Genomic DNA, 14317 nt, shown 5'->3' with positions numbered 1-14317 from the left:
TATTTATTCGACGCTTCAAAGCTCACTTATTCACATCGATCTTGGAGCTCTGACATCCCACAGCACATCCAGGAGCCTTCGACACATCCAACTCAGTTATTCATGAGTAAGTCAGCTTAGCTTCTATTTTGCAGCATTTCTGTCGCTTTTTGTGTTTTTGCTTGTGTGAGTGTTGTTTGCTTGATTTCTATGAACGCTTACTATCGTTTACATGCATACTAGCTTGTACTAGCACCGTTTCAGTTTTCGTTAGCATCTCACTGTTGTCGCATGCATGAAACTGTTTTGCATGAACGGTTGCTGATTCAGCAACTCGCTTCACCCACATGTATGTTGTTTCGTTTTCTGAATCTTTCATTCACTGTTTGCATGCACGATCATTCACTCTTACTACACTCAGTATCACAATGCATTCACATTCACATTTGCTTTGAGTTGCCCATCAGCGGGTCTGTGCAGCCATGGCCCGGACTCTGCCTCAACAAGACAGCATTGCGTAACCCTAAGAAGGAAGGCTCTGTCTTCCCTCAGGAAATGCACATTTTTGCCCAGTGACTGCTGGCCCAGAAAATTGCGCAATGCAGTCACTGGGCCTGCAACCACTACTAGCGGAAATTGTGCATTGTGCAATTCTAGCAGCCAACCAGCCTGGATTGCGCATTCCGCAAGTCCAGCAGCTAGCCAGCCTGGATTGCGCATTCCGCAAGTCCAGTAGCCAACGAGCCTCCCCAAACATCCCAGATTGTCTTTTGCGCAGTTCTGGCAGCCAGTCTCCCAGCCTCCCAGAAAAATTGTGCAATCATTTCCAGTCAATCCCCAAGTATGTTGCATGTCATTCCTCAAGTTTGTTTGGTTTTCACTAACAGATTTCTTGCCATGCATGTCGCTTTATCTCCAAATATAGCAGGTGTTCGTCCACCTCTTAGCAGTTCAGGATCAATGGCCTCAAAGAGAGCAGGATCAAAGGACACTGACAAAAGTGCAACTAGAGCAACAATTGAGCGAGTGTCTACAAGTCTGTTGATCTATGAAGACACCAAGCTGATTGTAGACAAAGACATCAAGATCAAATGGCAAAAGGTCAATAATGCATTTGCAAGGACATTTGGGGAAGACCTTGAAGACCACCAAGTCTATGTGAACATCCAAAAGTCCAACTTGTACAGAATTACATGCAAGTATCCCGTGCTCCCATGCGCGGACATGATACATTGGATCGTCTCGCACACTGCTCCTGAGACGATGACATTAAGCAATGTCAGCGGGACGGAGATTGCTACCTTTAGGGCACGGGATTATGATGAGACGTATCAGATGTCGAAGCCCGTGATCATCATGGAGACTCCCTTCAGCGTACCCAATAGCAATACCAACTCCAGAGACATTTTGAAGAACTGGGTGAAGGAGTCGGCTAAGTTCAAGATGACACCCAACCAGGTCTACAAGACGAAGATACTGCAAAAGGCATATCAATACTTGGTCATCTTTTCATGTCGATTGTGTGGCCAAGAAAGCACGGAAACCTTCCCACAGAGTTAGGTGATCGCGTTGGACCAACTGGCCAGAGAAGGCAAAGCATGCAACTGGTCCAACATGTTGGAACATCAGCTGAAGGAACAAGTAACAAGGGCTCAACAGTCGCCCAAAGGTATGCAAGCAAAATCTACATGTACGCCTACATCTTGGATACAGTTTGTGCCCGTCAGGAGTTCCCGAGCTTGAAGTGGGCATGGACATCGGTGGAGACTGATGTGAACACTTATTGTAAGATGTTGTCTGAATGCAGCTTCAAAGGAGTTACCACACAACTGTCTGATCATTTTGTCACCCCGGTTTACAAGATGATATTCGAACACCCTGCATGTCAAAGGCAGCAATGGAAGCATTGATCGACATAGTTTATTGGTATGCCTCACCGTCCGGCACCTTCATACGAATGTACAGCGTGGAGAAGCCTTCGCATGTTCTACCGAAGTTTACCTTAGACAAGCTCGTCATGCAGGAAGTATAATATCACATCTCGATAAGATTGACAGCTAAGCTGCACCGAAAGAAGAAGGCACCTTGGCCCACTATTCTGTTGCGGATCGAGTTATATGAGCTACGGAGTTTCAAGCATGCAAATGTCGAAGCAAAGCAGATAAAGAAGTATCCATTCAACCTCTGAAGTTACAATCCGTATGACCCGCATTGTCTTGTGAAAGATCATTGCACGAGAGTACAATTCAATTTGATCCACGAGGCATGTCATTGGGCGGAGGAAGACCAATGGAGATATTGTTACAACTCCTCCAGACTCAATGAATCGATCGGCCTCGTTGTGGAATGGATAGCGAAGCAGCGTGAAGCAGCATCCCGAAGAGCACCAGAAGCAATAGCAGCAGCAAAGGTAAACATACCAGTGCGCGACAATGGAAAGAGGAAGATCGTCGATAGCATGGAGGAAGAGCAAAGCTGCAAGTTCCGAGCAGACCCACTTGTGCAGAAAGCGGCTTTGGTAATAGAGGCAAAGAGGCAACAGCACAACAAGAGAAACACACAAAGGTAGATAGAGAAACAGAGAATGGAGGAAACTGAGGAGTTGCATGAGTTGAAGGAGCAACTCCAGAAGGAACAGGAGCTGCGTAGACAGGAGAAGGAAGCGCAGCAGGAACAGGTACAACAGGAGGCGCAACTTGTACAGAACAGCTGGCATCAAGCAGACAGGGTGAACCATCGCAGGAGCAGGACTTCGCTCAAGAGATAGAGCAAGCACTTGAACAAATGGATACGGATATGGAGCAACAGGAGTTAGGGAAAAACATCGACCTCATGCCTCATCACCAAGAGGTCAATCCACCAACTTCACTGTGTCCTGAAGAGGAGCAAGTCCCAAGTGACCAAGGAGACACAAAAATCGTTGGAGACAATCCGGAGGAGGAGGTGCACAACATCTCATTCGACAAGTCTCAACATAGACTTGTGCAATCTCGCAAAGTGTCGACTCTGGATGATCATACATCTCCCGCGTAGTTCGAGGAACAAATGATCGTGTCTGACGCGCACAAACATCCAGCAGCATTGGCCGATGCTACTAGATCATATGCCGAAGCCACTAGCTCGAGTGTTCGCTTCCTAATAGCTGAGAACGAGCGAATGGCTAAGGAGCTACAGACAGCCAAGCAGGTTGGAGAATTGGTTACAACATCCGCCCGAGCAAAATCGAAAAAGGCAATATTGGATGAAGTATTGTCTCTTGACAGAGTCATGCGAGCGTTGTATTCCAAGTTTGGTACCGTGCATAAGGCAATTGTCCATCTCAATGGATGGCAGCCGCGATGTGCTAGAAGAGCACGTATCCTGTCGAACGTGCATGTTGTTGTTGATTACATCCAAACATGGACGATGAGATACAAGGGAGCCCCGCTTCACTTGCCTAAGATGATGAATCCCAGAGTGGTCGAGCTGAAGGCACGCATCTGGAGTCAAATCCAAAACTATGAAGAGCTCTCGCAGCTCATCACTAGTCTACATGCTTCCCATGCACGTGGATTCAAGAGTATAGATGTTATTGTTGGCACACATGTGATCCCATCTATTGGGACACTCACCCAGACAAAAGACAAAGGCACAGGTCCGACTAGAGCTTGACTCGTACTTTGACGAGTTGATGTGCATAGCCACTAGCCCAAACTTGGCCATCAGTGCAGACACCATGCACAAGTATGTTGTTGGTCTGGCCACACTCAAAACAAAGATGCACATGCTATCAGACGAGTTGGACAGAGGAGCCTGAGCAGTGTATCCGGATGTTATGGAGGCAAGAGTCAAGTTCCAAAAAGATGTCACCTTAGAGTACACGAACACCATCACGAACTACCAAGCTTGGCATCAGTTCATTATTGTCGATCACCATGGGGATGTTGAAGAGTTGGTCTTCCAACAGTTGTCCGAGTCATAATGATGTCTTGCATGGCTTTCTCAAGCCATTTTGGCTCACATGGGTACATGTGCACTGTAATGTAATGTCTTGTCAAGTGTAAGTTCAAGTGTCGATAGTTGGATGTAACAGTCATAGAATAGATGAAGAGTCATGACGGTAGTTGAACTGTCACAAAGGGGAATGTCAAGGGCCACCCCACCCTTTGCCATAAATAGTCCCTCATAAATTATTGTATAGGCTTTTGGTCAGCCAAGCTTTCGATAAGACTATCTCAAAGAGAGCTTGGACAGTAATGTAACGCGCCTTGGCTTCTCCACTACGCAGAGCTAGTATATCTCTTTGGAGGAGCAGGCAGTTGTGGCTATAACGTTCCGTTGTCGGAACTAGTGGTTGGACATGGATGTATTGTATGACTGGAGCTTACACTTCTTAATATAATAGATCCAGCACGTTTCATGCATATGTTGTATTGTATTCTAACTATTTTGAGTACTCTAAATGATATATGTATCTGTTTGCTTACGCGTGCATGTGTAGCTTTCTGTATATGTATGTATGTATCTTTCCGAAATGTGTTGTTGGTTTAACCATCACTTTGGATTGCTAACTAACTTGCCTTCCATGTTGTGATGCATCGTTGCTCGTGTGTTCCCTTCTTAACTCTGTGCTATCACAGGTTTCCAAGGGGCGCACTCACCTCACCCACCGTGTGTTAGAACCTCTTATGCACCTTCCTTGGCTCACTGCAACTGTCACACCCTTGCTAGCAACCGGGACATCTTACTTGCCTATGTGTGAAACCGCGGTCAAGGCATTACCGTACAACCCATTGTTGGGACTCCTACACCAAACGGTGTGAGGTCTAATTGGAACTTCTTACCAGGGAGATCCCCTGACATGTTGGCAGGTCCAACAACGTCAACAGTTCTTCTTCTCATTCAGTCGAACTTGGAGACAAGAAGAGCTATAATATATGAGTTATTGATAGTGGAGATTCTAGACATATGGCAGGCGAATGTAGTCAACACCAGATTTTATCATAAGGGACCTCTTCTCATTCAATCGAACTTAGAGACAGGAAGAGCTACCCTATGAAAGGGATTGGATCTACTTAGTTGAAGCTAGAGACCTGTGGAAGTATTCATCTCAATAATATACTCTATGTTGATAAGATTGCTTTTGTTGATGGCAAAGTTTTTTGTCTTAGGGAAAGGGCTCTAGCATTGAACATGCTAAGATAATTGGGACTCGTGAGGGGAAGTTGTATAGACTTCTTACACCTATTCCTAAAGCTCTAGTACACTTGGATGTTAGCCCTTATGAATTATGGCATAGAAGGTATGGACACCTTCACTACAAGATATTGCCATCTCTTAATCAAATGGTTACTGGTATCCCTGAATTGAAGGAAGAACATGAAGGACTTTGTAAGGGATGTGCTTTAGGCAAGAATGTGAAGAAACCCTTTGCAATAAGTGATACAAGATGCAAGTTAATCTTAGATCTCATACACTATAGTGTGTGTGGACCTATGGCAGTAAAATCTCTTGGAGGTCATCAATATTATGTGACATTTATTGATGATTACTCTAGGAAGACATGGATATACCTCCTCAAGAATAAAGATGAGGTATTTGAGAAGTTTCAAGAATTCAAGAATGAAGTAGAAAATCTGACAGAAAGGAAGATAAAGATCCTAAGGTTTGATAATGGTGGAGAGTATACCTCCAAAGAGCTTATAGCATTTTGCAAGGAAGCAGGAATAAAGAGGGAGCTAATTGTTCCTTATAACCCTGAACAAAATGGTGTGGCTGAAAGGAAGAACAAATCAATCGAAGAATGTGTTAGAGCCATGCTTCATGACCAAGATCTCCCTAAATTCTTATGGGGAGAAGCATATGTAACAACAGTCTACTTACAAAATTGAAGTCCTCATAAAATTCTCAATAATATGACTCCAGAAGAAGCATTTACAAGAAAGAAGCCTAGTGTGGATCATCTCTGAATATTTGGATGTCCAGTTTACATGCACATTCCAAAGGACAAAAGGAAGAAATTGGATCCTACAAGTACAAAAGGCATCTTTGTTGGTTATAGTGCTTCATCAAAAGCATACAGAATCTACATTAAAGAGGATCATCATATTGAAGTAAGCAGAGATGTCATATTTGATGAGAATGTAGCTTACAAAAGATCCATAGATATTTCGGTTGATTCTGCTGAAGAGGCACCCAAGGATCACCATATTGAAGTAAGCAGAGATGTCATATTTGATGAGGATGTAGCTTACAAAAGATCCATAGATATTTCGGTTGATTCTGTTGAAGAGGCACCCATTTTTTAGGATATCTCAAGGGATGACAATGTTCAAGATCCTACATCTATTCATGAAGATGTTGAAGGACCTAGTGAACCTGTGCAGCATGTTGTTATTCCATAAACTCGTAAGAGACCTGCTTGGTTGAGGACAACTCTACAAGAGGTTGTGGGACATGCAGCAACTAAGGGAACTTTTGGACAAAATAAGAGACCTAAAAGGTATTCTGGTTATGTAACTTATATGAGTAAGCTCATTGAGGTTGAACCCTCCTCCTTGAATGGAGGAATGCAATGCAAGAAGAAAACCAATCGATTATGAAGAATGATGTCTAGGAAATTGTTCCTAGACCAATTGACAAATTTGTTGTCACTTCCAAATAGATATACAAAATCAAACGTGTAGTGTATGGGAGCATTGAGAAGTATAAAGCTACATTTGTGGCAAGAGGCTTTTCACAAAAGGAAGGTATCAATTATGAAGAAACATTCGCTCCTATAGCAAGATATACAACTATTAGATCGCTTGTCTCTTTGGCTGCCACTATGGGATGGAACATTCATCAAATGGATGTTAAAACAGCTTTTCTTAATGGGACCACTGATGAAGAAGTTTATATTGAGCAACCTCAGAGATTCGAAGTCCATAAGAGGGAGACACACATCTGCAGATTGAAGAAGGCTCTATATGGCTTGAAACAAGCACCTAGAATATGGTATGCCAAGATGGGATGCATACCTATAGAGACTTAGTTTTGTCAAGAGTTCTGCAAATCCTAACCTCTACATCAAAGTGGTCAAGGATGAACCTGTGATAATACTTTTATATGTGAATGACTTGTCACAGGTGTGGAAAATTAGATACAAAATGCAAGAGGCAATTTGTAGCCGAATTTAATATGAAAGATCTTCGACTTATGAACTATTGTTTGGGACTAGACGTTTAGCAGAAACCTGGTGAAATATATCTTGGTCAACGAACATATGTGATCAAGATATTACAAAAATTTGGCATGATGGATAGTAAGCCAATGACAACTCCTATTATTACTAATCTAAAGAAGTTGAGGAGTTCAGAATCTAGCCTGGTAGATCCTACATGCTATAAACAATTTATTGGCTCCTTAATGTATCTTGTGAATACTAGACCTGACATTTATTTTGCAGTATATACCCTCAGTGAATTTTAGATGGAGCCAAGGCATGACCATTGGATAGTAGCCAAACACATCCTGAGATATCTTCGTGGGACAATGCATCATTGCCTTAGATATGCTAGTAATGAAATTCAACTATTGGGATATACAAACTCTAATTGGGGTGGCAGTGAGACAGATGGTAGAAGCACTACAAGTGGATGCTTCAATTTGGGATCTTCCAAGATCTCATGGATGAGCAAAAAGCAAGATATTGTTGCTTTGAGTAGTGTTGAATCGAGTACATTGTTGCAAGTGAAGTTTACAGAGGGGTCGTTTGGCTTAGGAAGTTGTTATCAAATTTATTTGAAAGACCATCGAGCCCTACTATTATACATTGTGACAACCAAAGTTGAATAAGGTTGACTGAGGACCCAGTGTTTCATGCTAGGACAAAGCATATTAACAATAAGTACCACTATATCAGAAGCTTGGTATGAGATAGGGTCGTGAAGCTACATTATATTTCCACATATGAAGAGGTATCTAATATTCTGACAAAAGAACTTCCAAACAAGAAGCTTGAGTGCTTAAGTAGCAAATTTGTTTTGGTGGATATTTCCTCCCTAATTGAGAGGGAGTGATGATAGACTTTATTTTCTCTTATTTATGTGCCGTGCACTAGGCCAGGACTAACAACCATATGTCTAAGTGAAGACCATAAAGGGAGAATGGGGTCCAAAGAATTGGATAAGCATTTGAGATTAGTACTTCTTGAGGATTAGGAGATCCAAGATAGAAGTAGTCCCATAAACCAATACTCTTTGAGGATGAGGTTGGGCATCCAAGATATGAGTAGTCAAAGAGCATTGATATTCTTTGAGAATTAGGAATCCAAGATAAGAATAGTCCTAAAAGGACATACCTAGTGAACATCCGGATGGGGTATGTGCCTTAAGAGGTAGTGTGGTGTCTCACGTAAAGCATTCCAGCATTATGCTCTAATATAAGTAGAGCATGTTAGTTAAGGCCTTGTGATGTTAACAATGTTGGTTATGATGCTTTAAAATGGTTTATCAATCTGACTTTTCTTATGAGAATACTTCAATTTGAGAATCCTTGTACCTCATGATGGATTATGAATACCTCCTTAGTTAAGAGGGAGTGTTGGAGAATGTAACTAGATTCGGTCTTCATAATGACTTTTGTAATCATGACATTGTATATTTTATATAAAAAGAGAAAAAGAATTTTTATTTATTCAAGCATGGGTTTCATGTTCAAAGTCTAGGTCAAAGCATGTTCTTCATGCTTCTAGGGCTTGTTGAGTCAAAGAAGAATTTTTGTCATGTATTGTAGTCCTATTTGGACTTTTAACAAAAGAAAATCATTATTTTTTAGTCTAGAAAGTCAATTTGTCCTCCAAGACCAAGTTGGCCCTGCCAAGGAGAAGTCGGCCTAGAAGAGAGGCCTACTTGACCTCTTGAGAAGTGTATATATAGAAGGGGCTTCAGCTCATTTGGGGGACACTTCATAAGTTCAATTTGAAGTAAGACAAGAAGGCATTTCAAGAGCAAAGGTCAAGGAAGAAGAAGAAGAAGATTCGTCTTTTCTACCCACTTCTGCTCACGCGTGCTAGAAAATCTAGGGTTTCTGTAGTCGTTGGGGGCCGAAAGTTGCAAGTCGAATTGCAAACATGAAGTTGCAAGACCGAAACTTTGATTGGGGTAGATTTTGGAAAGTTTGACCTTCATTGACTTTGGAAGACTTTGACTTGTTTTGGGTTTTCCCCTTGGAGGGGTTATTCCCTGGCTTGGACCCTATATCTTGTGCACTTTGTATCTTTGTGATCTTCATTGTTTTGGTAATTACTTGATGAAGAAGAAAAATAAGTAATAAAAGGCCAACTAATATCACAAGTTATTATCGAGTAAGGAAACTCAACTCTAATCTACAAATACCTTGATTTTCCAACAAGGCACTCATGCCAAAACTTGGTGGAGATGGATCAAAAATTCAATAGCTCCCCGTTGTAAAATATGGAGACACAAATATACACCAAACATCCAAGAATCACAACTTGTCCAACTGAAGGATATCAAAGGATCACATATTTGGAATGCTTCTTGGGAACACAAAAATCTCATCAAGGAACACTTCTTCTAGGAGATCAAAAATAGCCAAAGTGCACTATTTTGGGAAGATTCCTAGCATCAATGGCCCAAGTTGTCGCCACAAAACCAATTAAACTCCATCAAAGATACTCTCCTAGCTCAAGGTCTCACATCTATCGTGCATTACTGAAGCTCCTCCCCTTCCCACTCCTCTCAATGGTGCAACTGGATTGATTAGACTCATGGAACAAACTTGGAATACATTAGCAAACACTAGCAAACTGGAAAATTACAATTCAAAAAGGAGTTGAGATCCTTTGTTGGGGGCACCCACCTCAAGGCAATTCCAATCTGTGAGAAGCCTGTAGCTTCCTAACCCCTCATATCCCTAACGAAGACAACGATATCTAGGAAAAACTATGGCAACTCAAACACTGGCCTAAAATTGCCCTCTTCTTATGGCTCTTATTATGGAACATAACTCTAACCTGGGACAAGCTTCAACGTAGGGAATTCCTTGGACCATCAATTTGCCCTCTCTACCTCCTCTAACTCTTAATTTTGTATTCATCTCTTCCTCAATTGCACTTATACTACCTCTCTCTAGGACAATATTGCCATTTTGTTCCGCCAATCTGAACGTAAGCCTACCAACATCACCTCCACCTTCCACTCTTGGCAGACTTCTCCTTTCATCAACCCCATCATCAATAAAGCTTGCAATTTTCTCCCTGGTTTTCTCCTCTAGAACACCTGGAAACACAGAAATAGAAGGATCTTTTAAAATATTTCCATTGCAGCCATCAATGTCTAGCATCTTACTCTTAGCAACCTAAGGGAATCCATTCTTTCACTCTTCTGGACTAATAAGGACTAGGATCGTAACCCTATCGAACAACTCTTTCTCTCCTCCCTTAAGCTCTCATCCTTCCTCTCCTCTCATACCCTTTCACACCTGCCTTCTTTCTCCGGCCCCTCCTCTTGGTCCCCCTCCCTCAGACTTCATTAAGCTCAGTTTCGATGGTGCCTTGAAGGGGAATCCAGGCATTACCAGTTACGAAGGTGTCTTCCATGATACAAACGGTCAAATTTTGAAATTACCCACATTTATGCAGGATCAATAAACAAACAATGTGGCAGAAATATGTACCTACAAACAAGGTCTTCTCATCGCCATCTGTAACTGCTACCACAAGCTCATAATAGAGGGGGATTCGAAAACTATAATCATCATCTTTCGAAGAATTCAATGTGGCTTTGATCCATCCAAAGCAATCAACAATTGGAGACTAGAATCATGAGTTTCAAACACAGCAATACCCTTAACTCTGATTCCAGCCCTCAACCTTTCTCATGTCCGCAAAGATATCAACAAGCTAGCAGACCTTTTAGCCAACCATAGCTTCACTAAGATCTTGAAGCTAAATCTCTAGTCTGGTTTCCTGTTGGGCAAGCCAGAGGCTGACATTTTTGGACTATGTAATCTTTTGCCATGATAATCTGAAGTGTCTTGCTCAAAAAAAAAAATTGATTCAAACTTCCGCTTAGATTTAAGTGGCAACATAATATATTATGAATGAATTGGTTCATAAAAGAAAAAGTGCTTGTCATATGCTGAATTAATATTTATCAATGCATGCAAAACATAGAAATTATTATTACTTGAACTTACAATAAGATGTGAGTTTATGAACCCTCTATAAAGTGAGGACATGGCCAAGCCACCTCTTGCAAATGCCATGTGGAGGTGCTGTACCATGTTAAATGCATGAAGTTATATATTTGACTATCATAAATTTAGTCATAAAATGGCTCAAATGCCTTTTTATACATGTTGATTAATAATGTCATAACAAGTATACTGTGAACAAAAATAGAATTGTAAGAAGATAATGAGGACAAAATGTCAAACACGATAAAATGCAAGAAAAATGCCATAGAACAATTCAAATAAGCAAAAAGCATGTGTATCTGTTTTGCAAATTTGTTTGGCCCATTTAAAAGGCTTGGAAAAGCAATATTTTTGGTTTATTACGAATTGCAGCACTAGGATTTGCAGAAAGGTAAATAATATATATATATATATATATATATAGAGAGAGAGAGAGAGAGAGAGAGATGCATGTCTAACATTGTTTTTGTTATTTGATGATTCTTTTTCAATTTAAGAAATGAACTTACCTTCGTATGCTTCTTTGTACATGTCAACTAGACGAGAACCTATACCCTTTCTATAGTATTCCCAATCAATTGGTTGTGGTTCCTGCAAAAAGGAAAATGGAATGGTTTAATTAGTAAAGCATATATCAAGTCAGAAAGTATATAAATGGTAAGAAGCTAATGACATTTTCAAACATGAAAATCTCTTCTCTGAACTAAATATCTACTACTTTTTATATAATGATTCATATTTCTCTTAAAATACAGACAAAGTATATTTCACAATAAAAGGGCTGCATAGCAGCTACACAAGATACAGACAAAAGGTACAAAGACCGGAAATGTCCAAATGTGGTGTTCCAAATATCTACTATTTTTTAAAACAATGATAAAGAATATTTATCTTTATCTATTACACAAGAATGTTCAGGAATCTACCCTATAATTATGAGAATGGAATCTGGAATCTACCCTCTCAAGTTGGGAAAGTTTCCACTGTGATTTAAAAGTTAAGACAGTTTTGGTTCAGAGATGGATTGCACTTAGTTCTATTTTAGTCATATGCACCCTTGCTATATACATGATAAACTTTGCATATTTGTGTATAATCGTTTAGATTCATAGGGATGCACATGGATATATATGTTTTCCTTTCAAAATTTGAATATTTTATGTATTTTTTAGTCGACCAATTTTTTGGTCTGATTCTTTCATTTTTTTGTTGATTCTGGTCGCGTTCATATTTTTCAGGTCTCAGCCAATTCAATGAATCTGTTGATGTTTTATAGCATTGAAAAGTATTCTACATAGGCTTGGTGTCTTAGCATGTAGAAGATATTTGATTGCCTCTTTAGTTGCTTCCTCGATTTTATGATTTCTTTCCTAGGTTAAAATAATTAATCTAATTAATTATTGTGGACTATTGTGCCAAAGTTTTAAGGATAAATAATAAAATTATTTACATATAATCCCAACCGTTGATCTCAAGTGAGGCTTCGAATTTAATCCTAGACATTGATCCCTTAGGAGATTAGGGTTAGGGATGTTAGCTTAATGAAATTATAAAATAAGCCTAAGGGAGAGATGAAGACACACAGTTGTGGAGGAAGTAATTTTCCCTAGAGTGAGAGGCTCAACTAGAATAAATAGCAGTGAGAAGAAGTGCAGCACAGAATTTCAAGGAGGTCGAGTTCAGGAAAGAGCGAGGTCGAGTTGTTGAAGAAAAGGGTCGAATTGTGGAGGAGGTCAAATTCTCTAGTGCAGATGTGTTGTACTAGACAGGGAGAAAGGGAGGCCAATTTGTTGGTGAGACAAGTTAATTCTCCAAGGCCAATTTGCTTCAAGTAGTTCGATTTCCAGAGGCTGAATTCTTTGAGGCCATTTTTCCCAGTGGGGCTGAGTTTCCAAGTGCCCAGCAATTGTATTTTCTATGTATTATCTGTGGGTCTAACCCAAAATTTTGCCAAGAATATTTAAAAAGGAAGAATTTGTTGGATGTAAGTTTGTTGTTGGGGTGTAATTGATCTCTTAATTTTATTTCCGCTGCATTTTAAGTTAATATACTAGTGTATTTATTTTTTGGCAAATTCAAAAATATTTGAGATAAATATTTTCCCAAGGTTTTAGTAATTTGTTCGAGTAAAATAATCAAGTCTGGTATGAGAAAAATTAACACACTGTCATAGCAATAGAAACTCTATGGGAGAGATGAGAGATCACAAGGGTTTTACGGTAGCAAAATTTGTTATTTTGCAGTGAGGATTTTGTGGTTGAAGTCAATCTAGTAATATGGCATCATCAGTCCATGGAAGGAATGAATCACTCTTGTCTTAATGGCAAATGGTTTGTGGGAAATTGCAAGCCAAGCAATTCAAGTTCCTCAAGATGCTACCCAATTGGTTGAATATAAGTTGAAAGATATAAGAGCCAAAAGCATCATTTTGGATGGTGTGAAGGATCACATAACCAAGAAAGATTCATCCTATCAGATGTGGTCAGCCTTGACTACACTATACCAGAGTGATAACTAGAATAAAAAGATGGTGCTAAGGGAGAAGCTGAATAGCATCAAGATGAGCAGATTTGACATTGTGGCCTCATACTTCACAAGGATTCAACAAATTCATGATGAACTTTCAACTATTGGGGAAGAGGCAGCTAAGGTGGATCTTGTCAAAGTAGCACTGAAAGGGCATACTGAGCAATGCGCTACATTTGTGACAAGTATCCTAGGCAAAGATAAGCTTCCTGAATGGGCCAAATTGTGAGACTATTTCACCCGAAAGGAGATTTGGGAGGAATCCACAACTAGTAAACAACGCAAGGGTGGAGATGAGAACCTTGCTCTTATTGTGCAAGCAAAGAAGGGCAAGGGTAAATCCAAGCACAACCAAAGTGGAGGAGTATCTTCACAAGGGAAGAAAGACATGAGCAAAGTCAAGTGCTTTGCATCACATGTTCGGTCATTATGCCAGACAATGTCCAAACAGGAAGAAAGGCAAGGGGAAGACAACAACAGACACATCTGCACAGATGGATGGGTTGGTTGACAAATTGAAGAAGGAATTTGCTATAGTATCATGTCTTTCTAGCACCATTACAAGAGAGGTGTGGTTTGTGGACAGTGGAGCATCTTGCCACATGACATGATCTCCCAATATCTTCACCAG

The 14317-nt window shown here is 40.4% G+C and overlaps 1 protein-coding gene across 1 annotated transcript in view; it reads right to left on the bottom strand.

Annotated features, from left to right (window-relative positions):
- The window catches only part of LOC149153020 (ATP synthase subunit d, mitochondrial-like), an 86722-nt gene that overhangs the window by 54400 nt on the left and 18005 nt on the right, over positions 1-14317 (bottom strand). The window contains exon 2 of the mRNA XM_089437912.1: positions 11670-11751. Within this exon, the coding sequence (XP_089294038.1) occupies positions 11670-11751 (82 nt within the window). The remainder of the gene's footprint in view (positions 1-11669; positions 11752-14317) is intronic.

Source organism: Pinus tabuliformis, chromosome 9, assembly GCF_031772625.1.
Source record: "Pinus tabuliformis cultivar Carrire ecotype Pingquan chromosome 9, CPIR1, whole genome shotgun sequence".
Taxonomy (NCBI): Eukaryota; Viridiplantae; Streptophyta; class Pinopsida; order Pinales; family Pinaceae; genus Pinus; species Pinus tabuliformis.
The sequence above is the reverse complement of the archived record's forward strand: the minus strand, read 5'-3'. Positions and strand labels throughout refer to the sequence as shown.